This window comes from Pelodiscus sinensis, chromosome 28 (genome assembly GCF_049634645.1).
Source record: "Pelodiscus sinensis isolate JC-2024 chromosome 28, ASM4963464v1, whole genome shotgun sequence".
Classification (NCBI taxonomy): domain Eukaryota; kingdom Metazoa; phylum Chordata; order Testudines; family Trionychidae; genus Pelodiscus; species Pelodiscus sinensis.
In genome coordinates, this window is record NC_134738.1 from 1613216 (window position 1) to 1636715 (window position 23500).

At 42.7% G+C, this 23500-nt stretch overlaps 1 protein-coding gene across 2 annotated transcripts in view; it reads left to right on the forward strand.

Annotated features, from left to right (window-relative positions):
* The window catches only part of GMCL1 (germ cell-less 1, spermatogenesis associated), a 41399-nt gene extending 18830 nt beyond the window's left edge, over window positions 1-22569 (forward strand). For both annotated transcript variants that reach the window (XM_075910866.1, XM_014571518.3), the window contains exons 10-14: window positions 6799-6868; window positions 17511-17586; window positions 19074-19219; window positions 19456-19543; window positions 21114-22569. In XM_075910866.1, the coding sequence (XP_075766981.1) occupies window positions 6799-6868; window positions 17511-17586; window positions 19074-19219; window positions 19456-19543; window positions 21114-21242 (509 nt within the window). In that variant the 3' untranslated portion in view covers window positions 21243-22569. The remainder of the gene's footprint in view (window positions 1-6798; window positions 6869-17510; window positions 17587-19073; window positions 19220-19455; window positions 19544-21113) is intronic.
* The last annotated feature ends 931 nt before the right edge of the window (window positions 22570-23500 follow it).

The window sequence follows — 23500 nt, forward strand, 5'->3', positions numbered from 1 at the left end:
AACCTCTTCCGAAAAAGGGATCAGAAGAAGATATGCAAATTTGCACCAAGGGATTGAGAGGAAAGATAAAGTGGTTAAAAATGAAGTGCTTAAGTCTAGATTGCAGACATGTTGCTGTTTTCATGTTACAGGCCTCTATTTAGGCCTGTTGACTCCATGTTACTGACCCTCAACTTACTACAGCCGGCACTGCCCTTGGGGGCTCAGGACCAGGCGAGGGATAGGCCACAGGTGTCTCCACTTCCACGTCCGCTGGCACCGGACTCTGCGTCCATGCCGCCTCTGGCACCGAGGCAAGCCAGCAGCAATGTCCAGTCAGGCCCAGAGGGACCCGGAATGCTCAGCAGCACAGCCTTGGTCGGCATCGGAGTGTTCCTCTGAATCCAATGTAGAGTCCTTCTCTTCAAGGGCTTCCTCCAGGTGTTCTGGGTCAAGCCCTCGATACCGGTCCAGGTCTTGGCACTGTTTGAGTTCTCAGTCGCAGACCCAGAGGCACCAGCATCCAGAGGTGCAGACTTGGCCTCCCCAGTGGCAACCCCATCCGCAATGGCTGTTCTGGACCCCGTGGGCATACTACCAGGCCCTGGTGAGGTCAGGGTCAGTTGGTGCCTCTTCCTACTTGGAGCATAGGTCACTCCCCTCGGCAGTTCTGCTGGTGAGAGTGGAGTCGGAGAGCAGAGCTAGCCCCACAGGGTTGCTTGGAACAGGTGTTCCCTCCCAGGATGTCGTCCAGCCCCCTACGCAGGCCCAGTCAGTGTCATGTCTGACACAGGAATCTGGGACTGGTGTCCTGCAAGATCCGCTGGTGGTGAAGGAGTCGTCTTCCTTGTCTCTGGATGGGGCCTTGGCCGGCCTGTCGCCCCTGATGGCCTTCATGGACGTGAGGGCACACCAAGATCTCCTCAGAAGGTTGGCCCAGAATTTGGGGGTTCAAGCTCAGGAGGTAAAGGAGGATGAAGACCCAGTGGTTGACATAATTATGGCGGAGGGCCCCACTAAAATTGCCTTCCCACTGAACGAGATGGTGGCAAAAATCATGAAGACCCTCTGGCAAACCCCGGTCTCCATAACCCCTATGCAGAAACGGGTAGAAAGATGGTACTTTGTCCCTCAGGCGGTCCACACGCATTTATTTTTCCACCCCCCGCCAGGCTCGGCAGTGGTGCAGGCGGCCTGACAGTGGGAGAGGCAGGGGCAGTTGGGGCCCACGCCCAAAAGTAAGGGGCCCAAAAAAGCTCAAACTCCTGGGGAGGAAGGCATATGAGACGGCTGGTTTACAGCTGAGGATAGCTAACCAGCAGGTCCTGCTCAGCCAGTACGCTTTTAACAATTGGGTAGCGGCCAATAAGTTCAAGGCCAGGTTGCCTCAAGACTCGCAGCAGGAGTTTGAAGTCACTGAAGAGGGCTAGGTGGTATCTAGGTTGGCCCTTTAGGCTGCTCTCATTGCAGCAGACTCTCCTGCCAGGACCATGGCCACCGGCATCGTTATGCGCCGGAGACTTGGCTGCAGGTCTCCGGAATTCCCCTGGAGGTGCAGACAACCATGCAGGAGCTTCCCTTCGAGGGAACAGGCCTGTTCTCGGAGCAAACTGATAGCGGACTCCAGGGCGACCCTGAAATCCTTGGGCCTGCACACCCCCGCGCCTCAACGCTGCCCCTTGAGCTCCTGGGGGCAGAGGAGCTACAGTCGGGGCTTGGTTTGACAGCAGGCACAGAAATAGAGGTGGTTCCGCCCGCAATACGAGGAGACGTTCTCGTTTGGGCTTGGACTACAATCAGGGGCCACCCAATAAGTCCCAGGGTCCCAGGTTGGGTGTTTGAGGTTATGCCCGAGGACGACACACCGGCTGTACAGGCAGTCCCCGGGTTACGTACAAGATAGGGACTGTAGGTTTGTTCTTAAGTTGAATTTGTAGGTAAGTCGGAACTGGCGTCCAGATTCAGCCGCTGATGAAACTGACCAGTGGCTGACTACAGGAAGCCGGAGGCAGAGTTTCTCTGCCCTGGGCTTCCTGGAATCAGCCGCTGATCAGTTTCAACAGCGGCTGAATCTGGACGCCTGGAACAGAGCAGCTGGGGCGCTGCCGGGTTGGTCCCCGCAGCGCCGAGGTGCGGCGCTGCAGGGACCAACCCGGCAGCACCCCAGCTGCTTTACCCCAGGTGTCCCCAAGTCAGTTGCTGCTGAAACTGATCAGCAGCTGATTCCAGGAAGCCCGGGGCAGAGCAACTCTGCCTCCGGCTTCCTGTAGTCAGCCACTGGTCAGTTTCAGCAGTGGCTGACTTGGGGACGCCTGGGGCAGAGCAGCAGGGGTACTGCTGGGTTGGTCCAGTAGCGCCGCTCCTTGGCGCTACTGGACCAACCGAGCAGCACCCGAGCTGCTCTGCCCCAGGCATCCTGATTCAGCCGCTGCTGAAACTGACCAGCAGTGGCTGAATCAGGACGCCTGGGGCAGAGCAGCTGGGGTGCTGCCGGGTTGGTCCAGTAGCGCCGAGGAGCGGCGCTGTGGGACCAACCCGGCAGCGCCCTAGCTGCTCTACCACAGGCATCCGCGAGAAAAGCCTGGTCTGCGCCCCCCCCCTTTCCAGCAGACCAGGGAGACGCGGGCGGCGGGACTGGGCAGGCGCGCCATGGTCCCGCCGCCTGCATTCTCCGTGGCTTTGCTCCGCATCTCCCTGGTTCAGCTGGGGGGTCCCCTAGCAGACCAGGGAGCCGCGGAGCCGCTTTTCTCGTCTCGGAGGACACGGGCGGCGGGACCGCGGCGCGTCTGGGCGGTCCCGCTGCCCACGTCCTCAGCAGCTTTGCTCCGCGTCACCCTGGTCTTCTGGGGGGGAGCCCCCCCCCAGCATACCAGGGAGACGCGGAGCTGCTTTTCTCGCCCCGGAGGACACGGGCGGCGGGACCGCGGTGCATCTGGGCGGTCCCGCTGCCCGCGTCCTCCGGGGCGAGAAAAGCCCCGTTCATAAGTATGGATCCGACATAAGTCGGATCCGCGTAACTCGGGGACTGCCTGTAGTCTCAGATCGACCCTTCTCAGACAGACTGTTCCCTTTCCACGAGGCCTGGTGTATCATAACGTTGGACTGTTGAGTCCTAGAGGTAATGGCAAGGGGATATTCTATCCTTTTCCTATCCCTTCATTCCTCCCACCCCCTTCTCTGTCCCTGTTCAGGGACCCCTCTCACGAGTACCTCCTCCAGCAGGAAGTCTCTGAGCTCCTTTCCCTAGGGGCAATGGAGGAGGTTCCCTTGGAATTCAGGGGAAAGGGGTTTTATTCCCACTACTTCCTTGTCCCGAAGTCCAAGGGGGGGGCCTTCACCCAATTCTGGACCTCAGAAGGCTCAACATCTTCATAAAAAAAAAAGTTTCAAGATGATAACGCTGGTCTCCATCATCCCCTCACTCGATCTTGGAGACTGGTATGCTGCCCTCGACCTACAGGATGCATACTTCCACATTTCTATTTCCCTTCACCACAGGAGATTCCTGAGGTTTGTTGTAGGGTCCCACCACTACCAGATTGCAGTGCTACCCTTTGGCTTGTCCACAGCACCAACGGTGTTTTAAAAAACGCATGGCTGTGGTGGCGGCCTTCCTGAGAAGGAATGGGGTCCATGTCTACTCCTACTTGGACGATTGGCTTATCAGAGGGAGGTCAAGGGATCAGGTCTCTCGGTTCGTAGATCTAGCCAAGCAAACCTTTTTGAGGTTGGGGCTGTGGCTGAATGAGGCGAAGTCTACACTTGTTCCTACCCAGGTCATAGAATTCGTGGGTGCGAGACTAGATGCTTTGGCAGGGAGGGCCTGCCTTCCAGATCCCAGTGATGGGCAACCTAGGCCAGTGAGTGGGTTGCATGAGTGGCTCTCCTTCATCTCAGTGGGCCACAAGATTGTCGTAACTAGGGATGTGAAGGAATAGTCAACTAGTTGACTATCCGATAAGCAAATGCTTATTGGATGGTTGACAGAATAGTTGACTAGTCACTCCTCTCCCCCTACCCCTTGCTGCCTCTATTAGAGGCAGCAAGGGGGAGGGGAAGAAGTGGGGGTACTTCAAAGCGGCAAGCCTGGGGCTGCCACTTTAAAACGCCGGGGAGCCTAGTGTCAGGCTCCTCCCAGCACTTCAAAGTGGCAGTGCCGCACAGAGCCCAGGGTCAGCGGGGGAGTCCCCCAGCTGACCCCAGGCTTCGGTGCTTTTGCCTTTGAAGTGTAGCAACAGCCTAAGGCCTAACGACTAATTGATGCAAAAATTCATCGACTATTCGATTAGTCAGTTACCCATTACTTAACATCCTTAGTCATAACAAAGACAATCTCCTGGTACAGGGTAGCTTTACTAATTGTACTTGTTTACCTAGAATTTGTAGTGTGTGTCAATTGAACCATGGTAGTGCTTTGAATGTAGAGGGACTCCTTAATGGACAACTCTCATAGTCAGTATTGCATGCAATCAGCATGTACTGTACTTTACATGCCTTTATTTTATGCATGTGTCACTTCAGTAATACTGGTTGGAAAAAATTATGCAGACTGAAACCACCTGAGTTTGAGGGATAATTGCCTTAGTCTGTTTTAGCCAAAATATGCAGTCCTTTTGCACCTTAGATTAATACATTTATTTGGGTATAAGCTTTTGTGGGCTAGAATGCAAATGGGTACTAGTAAATAAAATGCTTTGCAGGCCACACATAGAACCCCTATGGTCTGCAGGTTACCTACCGCTGCATTAGCCATCTTTAATGTTTACCTAAGAACTGTCCTGTCTTATCAAACTGCGATAGCTATAAATTTTCCTATAACAACACATATCAGGTTTTGGTCCTGTGGGTAAGGCATTGGGGTGTATCTAGACTACAGGTTTTTTTTTAAAAGTGTCCTTTTTTCAAAAAAACTTCACCTGTGTCTAGATTGCCACTGCTTTCTTTCAAAATTAAATCGAAAGAACACGGTGGCTTTTTTTTGACCGCAAACCTCATTTTACAAGGAAGAATGCTCTTTTTCGAAAGTGCTCTTTCTAAAAAAGACGTTCTTGAATGCAACTAGGCTTTTTCGAAAGAGAGCATCCAGACTGCTTGGGTGCTCTCTTTCGAAAAAGCGGCTCGCTTTTTCAAAAGAAGTGGTTGCACTCTAGATGCTCTCTTTCGAAAGAGGCTTGTAGTCTAGACGTAACCTGGCTTAGGGGCAGGACTACTCAACACGTGGCACGTGGGCTAGGCCCACAGCCCGTTGTTTGCGGCCCGTGGGTGGGAGCTAAAACAAAAAAGCAGTCAATATAATGGTCTTCTGTTGCTGTGTGTGTTAGTAGTTAAATTCCTGGATTCTCATTGCTCATTAAAAGTGCTGTCATATGTGTGGAAATTGGATAAAAATATTGCATTGTATTAATATCAGCAGAACTGACTTCGGTGGGGCCTGTGTGTTGTGTGATCTTGCCTTAATTTTTGTATTCATGTCCCTTAGTGTGAAATAAGCTATTTGAATATATTTGCATATATACATATATATGCAACCACATTTAAGTTGCAGCCCTTGGCATGTGCTGTGAGTATCATTGTGGCCCCCAGGGCTTCCAAAGTTGAGTAGCCCTGGTTTAGGGTATGGCAGACTAGTTCAGTTCCCTGCTGAGCTCTGGATTTGCTGTGTTATCTTGGCGTTAGCCTTTTTGTGCTTCAGTTCCCTACCTGTAAAATTGGGATGCTGTTGTTTTCCCATCACACGGTTGTGTTGTGAAGATAAATACATTGAACATTGCAAAGTAGGGATGTAAAAAATGTTTTAAAAAAGTAACAATGTAATCGTTAAAAATCTTAGTTGGTTATACCTGTTGCGGGCTCTGCAATAGAAAGCTTATACTGTAGAGCCTGCAGCACAGCTGGCTGATGGTCCTGATTCCAGGGAGCCAGCTGCCACCTTGTGCTGTGGTCCCTGATACTGTAGAATCTGTAGTGCGGGGCAGCATCTGGCTCTCCAAGAGCTGGGCCAGGAGCCAGGGAGCTGGCTGTGCTGTGAGCTCTGCAGTATAAGCAGCCTTATACTGCACAGCCTGCAGCGTGAGATTGCACGTGGGAGCCGGAGCATGCTGTCAGAAAAGTTTAACCGGAACCGGTAAGCTGATGCTTATCGGTTAATTGGTTAATCTCTATTGTGAAGTGCTGTGATATGTACAGATGAAAAGTGTTACATAAGAAATAGGAATTATCCTTCTATTTCCTTTGAGTGTAGGCATATTTGAATCTTCACTGCTCTTACATTTCAGTTTTATGCTTCTAATTGCATAATGTTCAAATATGATCGTTCACTTGAGATGGAGACAGGAATGCCTGCTATGTAAAGGATTTCCTTTGTTCTACTGTACTTCTAAGTATCATTTTTTTCGATTTATTATGTGAAAAATGCTGTATACCAGTAAGCTATAGTTGAACTGCATTCCAACCCTTTTGTAACTGTTCTTTTTGGGGCAGAGATGGGGGGCAAGAGGAGAAGAGAGGGGAATCTGTTCACCCGTAAGTTCAGAATGGTGCTGATTGGAGAACAAAAGATATATGTGGTTTTGTAAGTTACTTTGCCAATTTGAGCAGGATAATTTTATTGGTACTTGCAACTTAAAATAGTTCAGATATGTCTTAGAGGTGAGCATACCAGTGAAATGTCAATTGACTGGATATGAATTGGCTTTTTAATTAATAAAGAATCTTTTCATTTCAGTATAATTTTATTTCCTTATTTTAAATGTTATATAAAATCCCCTTTCCCGCCTCCAAAGAAATTCCAACATTTATGTATGTTTTTTTTAATTTTAGAATGGTTGTCCTCTGTTTACAAACAGCAGTGGTTTGCCATGCTCAGAGCAGAACAAGACAATGATATTGGGTAGGTATATTACAGGTTTTCTTTTTTTTTGTTATTTTAAGTAGAATCTTTCTCTGGAATAGACTCAGATATGCATAAATGTTAGTGTTTGCATCAAAATGAGAAAATTTGGCTGAATCGCTTATTTTCAACTTCACACCCAAATTCTTTGTGGAGTAATCCATCTCATTCATTTTCATCTGGTCAGTTTCCAGTTATCTGCAAAATAGACTTTGAGCATTTGCTTTCTACGATATAACTTATAGTTGGACATTATTTTCTGGGTTTTTTCCTCCTGCTTAGTATTTGTCGCCATTAGCATTGCATTGTCATGTGTATTGAGGATGAGAAATAGTGACTTAGTAATCAATTTTGAAGAAAATTTTAAAAAGATGAAAAATATGCAGAAACTAACTTTAACCTTCCTAGTTTTTCCGTCCCCATTTTATGTGCCTGAATGGACAAGGAAAGTGTATAGGATAAATAAGATGATTTTTAATTAGGTAAATATTGGAGGGATAGCTCTCAACCTTCAAATGTGTATAACGAGAAGCATTTTTTCCTCTCAACTGTTGTGACTTTCCTTGTATTCAGTTTTTCTTATTTTCAAAAATAAGTCTTCAGTTTCTTATTTAGAAAATAATGTATTGCTTCCATGCAAATCACTAGCTGTTTTAGTTGGAAATCTTGAAGAGCTTGCATAGCATAAAGTCTGATATAACTTTTTTTTTCTGATTTGGCTCCTAAATTGTTTGTTGTATGATGGCTGCCACTCAAATATGTGGTGGCACTCTGTTCCCAATATTTTCCTGTGCAGTCTGTTTCCTAGACGTTTTATAATGTTATTTGCAATGCTCCAGTTCATTTACCTGTCCCTATTTGCATTGCAGACCCAATTTTATGTTGGCTCTTCAGGGATTATTTTATTCTGTTTTATTCAAATGCTTTCACTTACATGGAGTTGATGGCCTTTCCACCTCAAAAATCAATTGTTTAACCCAGGATTTAGTCTGAGTCATCAAAGTGTTCTTGTTCTGGTTAACCATCTAACAGAATGGTAATTACTTTACTTTTCCCTGTTGTTCAGAGTGGAAGAGTTCTTTGATATGGAATACACTTACCAGAATAACAGATACAAAATTGTTGAGCATAACCCATATCAGTAGAAAATAAGAAGTGTTAATATGCTATCCCTTCTCCAACTACCATTCGAACAATCATTTCAATATCTGGAGGCCAGGAGAAGTGTATTTTATTCTTTTGTTCACTGACTTGCTATCTGAGCTTGAATAGGTCACTTCATTTCTGTATAGATATGGAAACTGAGGCAATATGGGGGAGAAGAGAGAGAATAATGAAGCTTTGTACCCTGTTCAGTATTAGAGGGCTTTGCAAAACTGTTGATAATTATAGAGATAACTAACACTATTTCAGCTTTGTGGGCTGTCTTTTGACTCTCTTTTTACTTCGGTTTTCTTGCATCAGTTTTGTCACACCAGCATGATTTTAGAAAATACACAAATGTATGAGATAGGCCTAGGGTAAGCTTGATTTTTTTTTTTTAATTTGCTTGTCAGATGCCTCTTCTTGGCAACAGCATTATCTCAGAAAGGCAAATAAGTATGCAGTTATAAGTTTCTATGCTTTAATCATTACATCAAATGTATTACAAGAACTGAACATTTTGAAAATGCGAGAGCTGTTATGCATCTAGCATTTAGTAAAACATTGCACAGTGAGTATTACAGCTGTTTTATTAAGCTTGAGACTTATTAAACTCTGGCTCTGCTCCTCTTGAAGTCAAATATTAGCATAAACAAGGAAGATAAAGCGAATTGCATTTAGGAGTATTTTAATGCTGCTGTTACTCTTGAAAACATTTACTTTATTAATAGTAATACCTGCTATCTGATAGGGATGTCTATGTGTAGTCAAGTGATAGAAATGTAGCTGTGTTAGTCTGGTGCAGCTGAAACAAAACACAGGACTATGTAGCACTTTAAAGACTAACAAGATGGTTTATTAGATGATGAGCTTTTGTGGGCCAGACCCACTTCCTCAGATCAAATAGTGGAAGAAAATAGTCACAGCCATTATTTTCTTCCACTATTTGATCTGAGGAAGTGGGTCTGGCCCACGAAAGCTCATCATCGAATGAACCATCTTGTGCTACATAGTCCTGTATTATGTGTAGTCAACTAACTGATAAGCCTCTGATACAGAGGACGCAAGGTCCGGGGCGGCGGGAGTCAGTGCCTGTGGGAAACTGGTTTTGAAGCTGGCTTCTCCACAAGCACCAGATCCCACAGAGCTGCCCTCCCCGCCTCCCGTGCCACTGCCTCTGATAGAGAGGCAGTAGTTCAGAAAGCGAGGGTGACAGGTTGAGCTGATACGCATGGGGAGCCAGCTTTTAAGCCAGCTCTCAGAGCATGCCAGCTCCATGGAGCCTCCTGACCCCCTGCTTGCTGCCTCTCTCAGAGGTGGGGTGGGGGCAAGAGCCAGTGCTCGGGGGAGCCAGCTCCCCACATTCACTGGCTTCGCGGAGCTGCCTGCTCCCCCTCCCACCACACTGCTGCCTCTGTCACAGGCAGCAGGGTGGAGATGGGGCAGGGGAAGCTGACGCGGAGCAGCCTCTGTCCATGCGGGCCCTGGCTCGCTGTGGACAGAGGTGCACCATAGGGTACTGCCGCTCCACGCTGATGCCTCTGATAGAGACAGCAGCACAAGGTGGGGATAAGAGCGCACGGGCTGCTGGCCGCGCCCCTGGGAACTTTCAAATAGTCAGGTAATGGCTAAAATTTGAATCAGTCACATGAGTATTCAATCAATCGACATCTAACATCCCTACTATCTGATATATACTGCTAAACAAAAGACTTTTTGATAACTTTCTGGATCACATCCCAAACAAATTGAAAAGAGAAGCTGTTTGCTTGATTGTTTCAAAATGTTAAGCTGAATTAAGCAAGTTTCATTTAATAGAAAAAATAGCGTTTAACAAGTCTTTAGTACTATTGTCTATGAATTCCGGCAAATCATGACAATTGTAGATTTTAGGGCTGTCAAGCAATTACAAATTAATTGCAATTTATTATGTGATTAAACAATAATAGAATACCAATTATTTAAATATTTTTGGATGTTTCTGTGATGGGACACGATCGCAGAAAACCTCTTGGGGCTGCTTCCTAAGGTGCTGATAAAGCCACTGACACTCGCCACCGTACTCTCTGGTGCTCCTCACCATCCTGTGCTGCTGGGCCAGATCTTCTGGTCTCCCCCAGACAAAAGACAGAGCTGAGAATACTGCCTCTCCCTCACCTCCTCCTCACTTCAGCTCTGAGGAGAATGCAGTTTAAAGGCACAGCATTAAGGAAACCAACCCCCAAATGGGACTAAATATACAGGCAGTCCCCAGGTTACATGGATCCGACTTACATCGGATCCCTACTTACAAACGGGGTGAGGCAACCCCGCACTAGCTGCTTCCCCCCAGCAGACCAGGGAGACGCGAAGCTAGCGCCCCCTCTCTCCCCAGCAGACCAGGGAGACGCGGAGCGGCTTTTCTCAGCAGACACCTCAGCTTGAGAATAAAGGACTGAGGGAAGTGAGGTGTGGGAGAATAAAACTGAGCTCTGGAGAAATGTTTGGCTAGAGTTTTCCCTACAATATGTACCAGTTCCGACTTACATACAAATTCAACTTAAGAACAAACCTACAGTCCCTATCTTGTACGTAACCCGGGGACTGCCTGTAATCCAAATCCATTTTTCACTGTGTGAGAGTGTCACACATTGAAAGCCCATTCAGGCCTCTTTAACAATGAAAGGAAGATGTATACACTGTTCTCCCAGGTAACAATTATTTATACTGGGCTTGATAGTAAATAAAAGTAAATTTATTAAGTACAAACAGTAGGATTTCAGTGGTTACAAGTGAAAACAGAGTAAATTACAAATTTAAAATAAAAGAAAATGAACATATCATTCTAACACACTAAAACTCATTGCAAACTTACCCTAAAACTACACTAATTTCAGGCAATGACCTTCAAGCCTGGGGAAATTTTTTTATTCTCCGTGGTGTCACCAGTTATCCTTTTGAGTGTGTCATGGAAGCCAAAGACAGAGAGATAGATAGCTTCCCATTGTTTTTATAGATTCTCTTTGGGTGGGAACCTGTTGTTCTCTCTCCCACCTTCCATGGAAAATTACTTGGCCAAACTGGTATCCTCCTACTTGCTGGTGTGGTCAAATGTCTTCCTAAGACCAGCCACTACTTAGACTTAATGATTTGAGAACAGCCTTGTTTGTCCTTTAAATTGATCACCCAGCAGTTAAGGCAGGGGTGGGCAATAATTTTTGGCTGGAAGGGCGGAGCCCGGATGCTTCCCCAGCCACAGACTATGATTGGTCTGAGGGTGGGGGAAGCCCCTTTGCTCCCCCTCCCCTTTCCCACTAAGTACCCATGCTCCTAGCAGGGTGGGAAGAGGCTTTGTACACTCCCCCACCCCCAGGCCAATTAGGGCCTGGGGACGGGGGAAGTGCACGAAGTTTCCTCCACCCAGCCAGGAACACATAGCACTTCGAAGTGCTACATACTCCTAGTAGGGCAAAGGAAACTTTGCCATCCCCAAGCTCTGATTGGCCTGAGGGGGGGACACAGCAGGGCCTCTGCGGGCCGGATCAATCTGCTTGGCAGGCCGGATCTGGCCTGCGGAGGCCCTTTTGCCCACCACTGAATTAAGGTGTCTGAGCATTGGAAACACTTTTGATGTTTTAAATGTGCAAATAAAAGCCAATAAACCATTCCATACCCCATATTTCTATCTTTACATAGAAGAGTGATACATACACCAAAATCAGATGTACAGATCCAGCAGATTGTGACATTAAAACTGGTAGGTTACATGAGGCATTTTGTCCAAAGCATCTTTGAGTTATGCATGTTTGTATACATGAGACGGGGGGGCGGAGGGACCGGGGACCATCACAGTTTCTACATTTTCAGATCTATTGATTTCAGTTAAAACTATGGATGTTAACTGGTAAGCCTCACTCATATGGTCTAGAGTAGCCCCTATCTGTGGTGGGCCCAGTCCACGTGTGCCGCTGGCAGGGGTGCTCCAGCCAGCCGGCCACTATGGAAGGTAGATTTTCTGTTTTTGGTGTTTCAGTTCTGTAGTTTACCGTGCAAATATATATATATTTTTAAGTTAAGCAAGCACTGTATACATTGTCTTTTGTTGTAAAAGAAATCACTAAATTTTGAAAATGTAGAAAAACATCCAAAATATTTAATACATTTCAATTGGTATCCTGTTGTTTAACAGTGAGATTAATTCCAATTTTAAAATCATGATTAATTTTTGGTTAATCGTGAGCATTAACTGATTAATCGGCAGTCCTAGTAGTTTTTTTGCATTGTTCTGTTAATAAATTTCTTGCATTGTATTTATGTAATGCTGGGTGGAACTGGAGAATGATTTGGCAAAATAGAATTTCTTAGTTTAATCAGTGAAAATTGTGTAGTTTCACTTAAAATCAGATGTCCTAAGAATTTTTCTGTGGTGCCCTAGTTGATTTTATTGATCAGTGTTTTTATTAAAATGAGCCAGCTTCTTCTTCCTATCCCTTTCTGCTCTGGAATTGTGTACGAGGGAGACACTGCCCCCTTTTCCTATGTCTTGGCACTTCCTCATTTTGGGATTTGGTCTGTGATGTTACAAATCCCAGAGTGAACCAGATTCTGATTTGCAGCTCCACAGTGAAAAGGCTTCACCGCTTGTCAGCAGAACATATCCTCCTGGGACCCAAGACAGAGGCAGCTTGGATCCCTAATTAATATTTCAAATAGGAAAAGAGATGCCAGGTGTTGCTTCATCAGGAGGAAGATATCTTAAAGTTAGAAGGCACATGTGTGGGTAAAAGAATAAATTGCTTATCAGAAATTTTCCCATATTTTGTCCAAGCCAGTTGCCATCTCCCCCAGCTCAACTTTCTCTCTGAGAGACGCAGCTATAGGATGCTATAGTATTTGACATCTGAACAGTTAACCAAAACCACAAACCAAATAATCTGAGCAAAATGTGAAAACTGTTTGTCACTTCATTAAGTGACATCGTTTTTTCATATCCCTCCCATCTGGTGCACAGTTTAATGGACACATGCTATTTTGAGGCTACAGAAAATGGAATAATTTTTCATTAAAAGTGTGTATTACTCTTTATGCACATTACTGCCTACATGTGGTGGTAGACCAATGCTGCATGATTTCAGCGTTTTGCTTTACTTGAGAGCCCAGAAGTAACAACCCTTCCCACTTCATTAAAGTAGTTTATAACTACAGGGTCTTGAACTTTCTTCACTCTTCTTGAAGTGTTATCACATAGTATTGGATTCAGTCATCAAAATACACCTTGCAGTAAACCTGAAGTAGATGTACTGTACTTTTTATGTTACATTAATATAGTTCTATTTATTGAAATAGGTCTTTGTGTCTACCGTAGTTTGCGGGAAATTACTTTTTGAAGCTGCAGTTTAGTCTATTTTAATTTTCCACTTTTAGGGGTTTTTTTCTGGCTAAATATTTAGAATTAAAGTGCATTGTACTTATTGGAACATAAGAAGAGCCATTCTGGTTCAAACCAATGATCTCTCTAGTCTGGCATACTGTTGTCTTGTTACTCTTGTAAAAATAGAACTTAACAGAATCTTGTTTGGGAGTAAGGCAATATGGCACATTTATTATGAGAGCAGAATTAACTTACTATCCCTAGCTACTAAAATTATCCACCACACGTGCGCAAACACTCATGCACACAGTTCTTCAGATGGCATATAATTACCAGCCTCAGTTGCTCATGCTGTTCCACTGGCCATGTGGTCCAGACATGAGGAAGGGAGCTGGGCTGTGTTGGTGCACATCGATTCTCCTGGAGGATGATTGTAGAACCGAAAAAATGAATTATATAGTTTGGACCCATCATTTTATATGTACTGCCCCAGTTCACCATATAGCCATGAGCCATTATTTAATGAACATAAGAACGGCTGTACTTTACTGAATCAGAAGCAGCAGCGTAGGGTGGCAAGCTGGTTTGTGTGGGGAGCCAGTTTTTAAACCAGATTCCTTTGTGAACCAGCTCCTGTGGACAGCAGCACAGAGTACAGGGGGCTCCCTGGGAGTAGGGCTGTGAGTGCACTGGCTGCTGGCCCCGCCCCCAGGGACTTTCAAATAATCATGTAACTGCTAAGATTTGGTGCAGTTACATGATTATTAAATTAAACGATATCTAACCACCCTAATCAGGGTGGTGCTGGCAGCTAGTCTCTGAGACAGGCTGGGTGGGGGACTGATCCCATTGCATACACCACCACATTTATACCTTGAAATGAGATCCATGGTATACCCACATCTGGAATACTGCATACAGGTGTGGTCTCCTCCTCTCAAAAAAGATATACTGGCATTAGAAAAGGTTCCGAGAAGGGCAACTAAAATGATTAGGGGTTTGGAACGGGTCCCATATGAAGAGAGATTAAAGTGACTGGGACTTTTCAGCTTGGAAAAGAGGAGACTGAGGGGGTTATGAAAGAGGTCTATAAAATCATGAGTGGTGTAGAGAAAGTGAATAAGGAAAAGTTATTTACTTGTTCCCATAATGTAAGAACTAGGGGCCACCAAATGAAATTAATGGGCAGCAGGTTAAAACAAATAAAAGGAAGTTCTTCTTCACTTAGCGCATAGTCAGTCTATGGAACTCCTTCCCTGAGGAGGTTGTGAAGGCTAGGATTATAACAGGATTTAAAAGAGAACTAGATAAATTCATGGAGGTTAAGTCCATAAATGGCTATTAGCCAGTATGGGTAAGGAATGGTGTCCCCAGCCTCTGTTTGTCAGAGGGTGCAGATGGATGGCAGGAGAGAGATCGCTTGATCATTACCTGTTGAATTCACTCCCTCTGGGACACCTGGCATTGGCCACTGTCGGCAGACAGGACACTGGACTGGATGGACCTTTGGTCTGACCCAATATGGCCGTTCTTATGAGATTACAGACACACACACCTGACTTTAAACAGAGTCAAGGCAGTACAAAGTTTAAAATGGGGGTTCAGTTACAGTATGGAGTATTAACTGTTGAAAATGGGTTTTAATTACAGTATTTAAAAAGTTACAATAACTGATTCTTGCCAGGCTACTAACAAATTCATCCAAAAGTGGTTACAATCACATTGGTAGAGATCATTGATTAAGAGAGTGATTTTGTCCCTCAGCCCTGCATTCTGGCAATTACTGAGTGATCCGTCCCCTGTTCTCCACTCCTAGAATCTGGCAGTCCGTGTCCGGGGACACCCAGAACACGATGGTGCATCCCTGATGATCTTGCCTAATAGCCAGTTATGGATCTATCCTCCAGGAACTTATTTAAAAATTTTTGAACCCAGTTATTTTTTTGGCCTTCACAACATTCCCTGTTCTGTGTTCCACAGGTGATGTGAAGAAGTACTTCCTTTTGTTTGTTTTAAACCTGTTGCTTGTTAATTTCATGAAGTGATCTCTGGTTCTTGTGTTGTGTGAAGGAGTAAATAAGGAGTAATGCTGCCTAAGTGCTTAGGATAAACTGTTGAATGGTTCTACTTTTAAATTTTTGTAGCTAGTTGTAGGGAGAAGTAAAAAGAGGTTAATATATAACTAGAAACTTCTTGGTTATGATTTTGAAAACTAATTACTGTTCTGATAGAAAGAATGAAGTTCTGTATCCTTAGTGCATATTTTCAATGTCAAGAATTGGTAAAATATTTGACTATCAGCTAGCTAGGACGCCATAAATAAAAATTAATTCTATGGCAAGTTGTATAAAATTTTGTGTTTATAGTCCACTTAATTTTCCCAATAAAGTACTAGCAGATGTACCTGTCATTGCTCAAGTCTTAGTGAAGTAAAGTGTTTGGGGGTTTGTGTGGGAAATAAAAGGAAAATGTACATGCTTTATTCAAATGATAGTATTTTTCAAAAAGAAAAAAATTGTATTAATAAAGGAAGAATTTGACTCAAACATTAGAGTTTGTTGGTAGACAGTATTTGCAGGGTTTTTTTGCCTTTTGCTAGAATAAAAAGGATGGGTGCTGAAATGAGGGCACAAGGTGAGGGGTTGAAGGGGGGGCATTGTGGGGGGCAGCTCAAGGCAGGGGGGGAAAGGGCTTGTCTGGAGGGACTGGGTCTCCATGGTCTGGCCCCAGTCTCCAGCTTCTTCTCCCCCCACCCCAACCTGCATCTGGTTTGGGGGAGGGGAGAGCTCTGGCCTGTCCACCCTGCAGCTGGTCTGGCAGGCCAGGACTCTAGGGGCCAGAACTGGCCTGCAGCCCAGCCCTTTGCCACCGCGATGTCACACAATAAGTTAAACAGGTATTCGTTATGCTTTATATCTAAAGTGGTACGAGTTTTGTATGTAAGCACACTATTTAACCATCCACCTACACATGCAGTCCTTCATGATAGCTCCTCCTCCCCTTTAGGTGCACCTTGATTATACTGCTTTTCCGTAGTCCCACAGCTGTAATTTTACATGACCTGTTAGCTTGGATGGTCTAATTGTTATTCTGGTAGATGATCTTTCTCTGTGTAATCCTTCTGAATTACAGGTAAATACTGTCTGAGTCTGTCTACTCTACAAAAATATCACAACTAGAAAACCCATTTGTTCCATCTGACCTCTTTAAAATGCAGATAAAACTTAGCATGGATGTCCAAGGATTTAGTCCTATTAGGCAGAAACACGGCTAGAGTCCCATCCATGCTGTAAAGTTTAACTGAATTCTAATGGGGTTCCTTGATTTGGACGTGCCCTCAGGGCAGTTACCTTGTTTTATGAATCTATGTATGTTACTAAAAACCTTCAGTGTTTAAGGCAGAAGCTTTCAGTGTCTTATATTTTCATATTTCATTTTTTCAGTCCTCACTCTCCCCCCCCATGATGCTGCTAATGGTCTGGGAGCTGGTAGCATTCCTCCCCGGGAACCACTCCGTTCAATCAATTAACCTTTAAATGTAAATGTTTAACTGGTTAATTAAATGGTATTTTACATCCCCATTGTAAGGCTTATATTTACAGGCAGTCCCCGGGTTACATGGATCCGACTTACATCGGATCCCTACTTACAAACGGGGTGAGGCAACCCCGCACTAGCTGCTTCCCCCAGCAGACCAGGGAGACGTGAAGCTAGCGCCCCCCTCCAGCAGACCAGGGAGACGCGGAGCGTCTTTTCTCAGCAGACACCTCAGCTTGAGAATAAAAGACTGAGGGAAGTGAGGTGTGGGAGAATAAAACTGAGCTCTGGAGAAATGTTTGGCTAGAGTTTCCCCTACAATATGTACCAGTTCCGACTTACATACAAATTCAACTTAAGAACAAACCTACAGTCTCTATCTTGTACGTAACCCGGGGACTGCCTGTATATCCTTATTCGAAGGTTTATATTTAGTAAAAGCATATCTGATCAAAATACAGTAAGAAACTGACTTGTAGTCTGGCTTAGGAGCTGACTTGTACTAAAATTCCACAGAGTATTTTATTGCTGCTGTTACTGATATTTCTTTCTTACAAATAAACAATAAATTGTGGAATCATTCTCAAAATGGTCTACTTCATATGTTCATAGACCTCAAGAAATCAATAAAGAAGAACTTGAAGGAAACAGCATGAGGTGTGGTAGGAAGCTTGGAAAGGATGGTGATGTAAGTATAAACCATGCTTTAATTTGTAAAAAAATAAGCTATCTTGAAAATGTTACATATTTTCAGAAAGATTGTATTCAGTGGATTTTTTCAGAAACTGCACCAAAAAGGAAGATTATAATGGAAATGATATTTTCACAAATAAATCTACTTAGTGAAATACAAAATCTGAATATGGAACATTTTTAGAGGGGAAATTTGAGCTGCTGTTGGAAACTTCTGAGTTACTTAATTATAACTTTTGCAAAGTAATGGAAACCATGGGCTTCTTAAACTATAATTTTAAATACAATGTGCACAACACCATCTGTAAAATATGAATGTAGTTATCCTCTGGAAAGTGGCTGTGTTCTGAAGAACCAACACACCGGTAAAGATAGTCATATGTATTTTCTTCTTACGCAGAATTGTTTGCTAAATTCTGGTTATTTACACCTAAGCAAAGCTTTTGAAGAAAATACTGCTTTCCAGGCTCACCAGAGAGTATCATTTGATGACAATAAAGTTGACTAGACATCTGCCCTAGTTTGGCTTAAAAAAATTCATTGGTGAGAGGGCATAAAAAGTAAATAAATTGACTCTGTGATTGCAGGTTGAGTTTTCAGGAATGGCATTTGGACAAAAATATGTTTACAAACGTAAACTGAGCATATTATTATGCAAATCAGTGACTCATTAAACATAGAACCCCACAGTACCAATTTTGGTCACCTTCTGCAATAGAATTATTAATGCTCAAGATTACATCACAATTTGGTTGTAAACAGCTAATGGGTAATTCTTAATGCATAAAGTATGTTGTCTATATCCTTACATAGCAGGCCTTGTGGAATAACATTAGAAGGGTGAAGGACTTGTTTCCCAACTGTACACAATAGTCATTTAACTGAAGGATCTGTTGTTTGAAGTAACCACTTCATACATATATTCAACCCTTGGTCCAGAGGGCTCTGGAGTTATGTTTCTTAGAATTACTCTGGCAATTGGTACATTATAAAATCTTTTATGGACAGATGGATTTAAATTGAAACTTGATTGTGATTAATTCCATGGCTTTAGGTAAGAATTAGGTGGCTCCTAAAACATGTGGCTTGACCAAATTTCACTGTGTAGACAGTTACATAATTATCCAATCTAAATGTCACATCTGTTTCAATTGGCAGCTCTTCTATGAGTTGTATAGAAACTGTTCTGTAGTTTTTTCATGTGATAGAAGATATCGCACACCTGAAGTGGTTGCATTTCAGTGGTGGGTGACTTAAAGTCCTGATACTGCAATCAGATCTGAGTGGGCACTTGCACACATACAGAGTCTATTGTTTGAGTAGAACTCTAAGCAGACATTGGGATATGTAGATCAGATACAGATTTTGGGCCTTAGTATGTATGTTAGGCTATGAAGTGCTTTGGGATCTCCTTCATAGTGAAAAGCACTATCTTCTTATTGGAATAACCCATTGAAATTACACATTTTCTCTGTTCTTTAGTACTGCTGGCGATGGACTGGGTTCAACTTTGGCTTTGACCTGCTCGTCACATATACAAATCGCTACATCATTTTCAAACGAAACACACTGAATCAGCCGTGCAGTGGGTCAGTCAGTTTGCAGCCACGGAGAAGCATAGCATTCAGGTAAGGAGTGGCCAACAGTTCCTATGTCACTGAAGTTTTATATTTAAAGTTAGTATTTCAACTGATTTCCTACTGAAATTGGTTCATTAACAGATGACTGCTTCATTGGCACAAGATATGCTGTATAACAGTGTGTGCTTCTATCTCCCTATGAAATGCTATCTGCTTCTTGTAGCATCAGAAAAATAAGCTACAGGAGACAAAATCAAGTAATTTAACTCTCATTGTATCAATAGGTTACGTCTAGCTTCTTTTGACAGCAATGGGAAACTTATTTGCAGTAGAACCACAGGATATCAGATACTGACCCTTGAGAAAGATCAGGTATGTTTGTGTTATTTTTAAACCTCATAACAGTCCAAAGCATCAAAACAATTGAGAAGAATCCATCAGTGCCCCTTTAAAAAAAATCTATTTCATTTTTTAGTTGCAGACATGCAATTTAAAATATTTCAGCTACACATAATGGAAGTTAATACTACTTGTTTAAATGGGAGAACAAAATCAGATTATCTAGTTGGATTTTATTCCTGGCTATAATGAAATTCTCAGGGTGCTGTTTAAAATATACACCATTATCTTAACATCTTTAAGGGTACGTCTAGACAGCGGCACTATTTCAGGATACTTTCCGGTAGTCCGAAATAGCTATTCTGCGTCTAGACAGCTCACCCATTATTTCAAAATATCTTTCGAAATAACGGGTGTGCTATTCCAAAGTCCCTGTAAATCTTATTCCATGAGGATTAAGGGATGTTTCGGAATAGCAGTTTATTTCGAAATCTGGCACTGTGTGGACAGCACCAAATTATGAAATAGTCTATTTTGAAATTGACTCAAAATAACTTGCGCAAATTGTGTAGCTTATTTTGAGCTAAGGGTGCAGCGAAGACGCACGCTAAGAATGATTGTTAACCAGAATTCCAATGCTTGAGAAATTAACCAGATTTGATTGAACAAGTTAGTGTAAGAGGGAGCCTTTTCATAGTGGCCAAAACTAACATTAGGCTGTTACCAAATTTCTAGGTACAATTGCATTTTTTCCAATTATAGTATTACATAGCTTAATATTAAATATAAAATCTGTGCAGATCTTGTATTTTCAATCATATTTTAGTATATTACTGAGTATTGTCTGTTAGCTGCTACCTGTGTATAGATATAGAACAAATTCAGGGCCAATTTGATGCCTTTCTGTTAAGAATAAGTTGCAGAGTTTGGCACATGACTGTCACATGGGCCCTTGTTAGAATTCATTGTATAGTTACTTGTTCCTAAGGTTTGTTTTCTTTTATAAATAACACACAGATCTCCACTTTGGGGTCAATAGTCTAGGAGAGGGAGCATGTTTTCTTGTATAACGTCCTCTTCTTCTTTCCTTTATTTCCTGATTAAGGCAATATTTGTATGGCGTGCACACACAAGTTTTGTTTCTCTGTAAATTTCAAATATTCCTATAGGATACATTTGCAAATTTAATGGGTCCAAATTCATTGTGAGGGGGACAGACAAAAATGTTTTGGCTAGTTCCACTACCAAGAAATTTCAGCACATCATCGTAGATAGATTATCCAGTCTGTTGAAATATCTAAATGGCAATAGATTACCATCACAGAGTCCCCAAGAACAGAGATGGTTTGGCCACCTCCTGCACTGTTTTTTTTTTTCTTTTCTTCATACCCAATGCTGTGAATTTACAATATGCTTTAAGTTCTGTGATGATTTCTGTCTTCTTTTTTGGAGGTAACGTACAGTTAGATGGACTCCAGTCTTTTGCTGTTTTACTTGGATCTGTTTTTATGTGCAGCTATTTATACTACCCCTTATTTTTGTTCCTCAGTATGAATTATTGTTCTAAACTCACTTAAAATGTTCCTTCATATTTGCTCTACAGGAACAAGTAGTAATGAACTTGGACAGTAGACTTCTGATTTTTCCTCTGTATATCTGCTGTAACTTCTTATATACATCACCAGAGAAGAGAACTGAGAGTGATGGACTGCTAGACAACCCAGAAAACTGAGACACCCATTCAGTGGAACACAGTAGCACTTTTATAATTGTATGCCTGCTTTAAGTTAAATGCCCTGTTGATGCACAGAGCTATGACATATTAAAAAAGGCCTTATACTGTAGCAGATAAATATATATGTCTACTCTTTATCCTCAGTGTATTCCTATGCATATCTGAAACCACATAGGCTAAAACTAGTTATACCATACCTTTTTTTTCTTTTATTTTCTGTTCTATGTTACCAGAGAACGTCCATTCCAAGTTTGTATGAAATCTGTACCAGTTTGTTTGGACTTTTTCTGTTGTTGGAATGGGGAGTGGCACAAGATCTGAGCCTAACTGATGAAAGTGAATCTATGTGAATGAAATGTTACTAACCTTTTTTATTTGTAAAATTCCTGGTTACTTGGTTGATTTGGGTAAAAAAGCTTTCCGTTGCTAGCCACTAGGTTGTGCTCTTTGTAGCAGAACTGTAAATAGCGAGCTCTAAATTCCGCTTACTCCAGTGGCCCTTACACCAGGGCTAAATTTTCCCTTTAATTTTCTTTATAGTTTTTTAACTGTTGTACAGTTTTTTTTGAGCCTTCTTAGTTTTTAAGCCTTCCACATATCATATGTATATTTGTTTATCATGGTTTTAGACCATTTTTTTAAATGTTGTGGAAAATATTTATCTTCTGTTCACTTTTTAGTCTAACAATAAGAAAGACAAGTCTGAAATTTTAAGACAAGTTCATTCAGAAATGCATTGTTTTTGATGTACTGAGAAGTCTACAAAGGTGTATTGTCCACCTCTTTGTGATTAACATAATCACAATTTTCAGCACGGATTCAAGTTGACTCCTGATATATTTGTGTATACCAAATATCTGTTTTTTTTTAATTTTTGTATTTCTGTATCTCCTTGTTTTAACTTTTTTCATTGGGAATCTGTATCCCACTTAACCTCAGGAACTTGTGACCTTTGAGTGCCTTTTGAGTTACACATGCTAACACAAACTTCACGTCAGTTAACAAGGTCACAGGGTCCAGAGTAGGAGCTGAGAGCAAGGGATTCATTTCCAAGTTGATGTTTAACTGATCTCAGTCAAGGATAAGATGTACATGCTATTGGTTTTGTACATATTGGTTTGTTTTTTATGTTTGTCTATTGAATTCCTACTTATAGATTTATGAATGCAAAGCAAGAACTTGCCTCTTTAGGTACCCTATTTTTTTAATGTTACTATTATCAGAAAAGGATAGAACTCTTTGTACACTGTAACAAGGATACAAATACATGTTTAGCAAAATGATAAAAACAGTGACAACTTGTGAATAAATCATTTCAAGTGGATTTAATAGTGCAGTGCTCCTTAATCTTTTCTGCCAGAAATATTTTCCAAGTCACACCAAACATGTTGGCTGTTAGCAGAATGAGAATGTCAGAAGTATTTTGGACAGTACCTGAGAAGAAATCAGTCAGGACTTTATCCTGCTAGAGCCCGACGAAATAAATGTCAAGCTAGACCCTGAAAAAATAAATTGGAAACCTAACTTCCGTGAGGGCTCCTGAATAAGTGACCGGATTTTTTTTCAAATAGTTAAGAACCCTCAACTCGCATTTGTTTCTGCAGGAGTTGGAGGTGCTCAGTAACTTGGCGGGGGGAAGGCAGAAAATCTCATCACTTATTTGTGTCTGACTTTAAGTGGCTTCTTGGTTTGAAAACCTAGACTTGAATATAGGTGCTCTTTCCACACACGAACACTGATTTTATTTCTCATTTAAGTTTTGGTAATTCTATTTATGTTGTGCTTTGATTTTGCTTCTGAGCCTCTCTTGGCCTTTCAAGCCACAACAGCTAGAATAACTTTTACATCCACCTTTTTGAGAGAGAGGAATTAGCTGCTATTATAACTGAGTTCAAAGCAATTGTGTGTCCTCTGAAGAAAGGGTCATGAATTAACCATTTAATGTCTGGAAAATGTCTAATATCCAAAACAAAAATAGCAGGAGGAGTTAAATAAGATGAACCTTCTGAACACATTACTGCTTTTATAGCTTTTTAAAACTCTTGGGTAGGGAAGGAGAAGTCATGAAGTGCCAGAACTTGTTACAGGTTGGACCTCCCTGGTCTGGCAGTCTCGGGAGCTGATTAGTCCCGGATGAGGGAATTTGCTAGATCAGGGGAGGTCCCTGCCACTGGCCTCTCAGTCCACTGCTCCTCAGTGGTTTGTGTTCTTATTCACGTCTCCCTAGCTCTTCTATGCTCCCTTTTCTCTGTTTG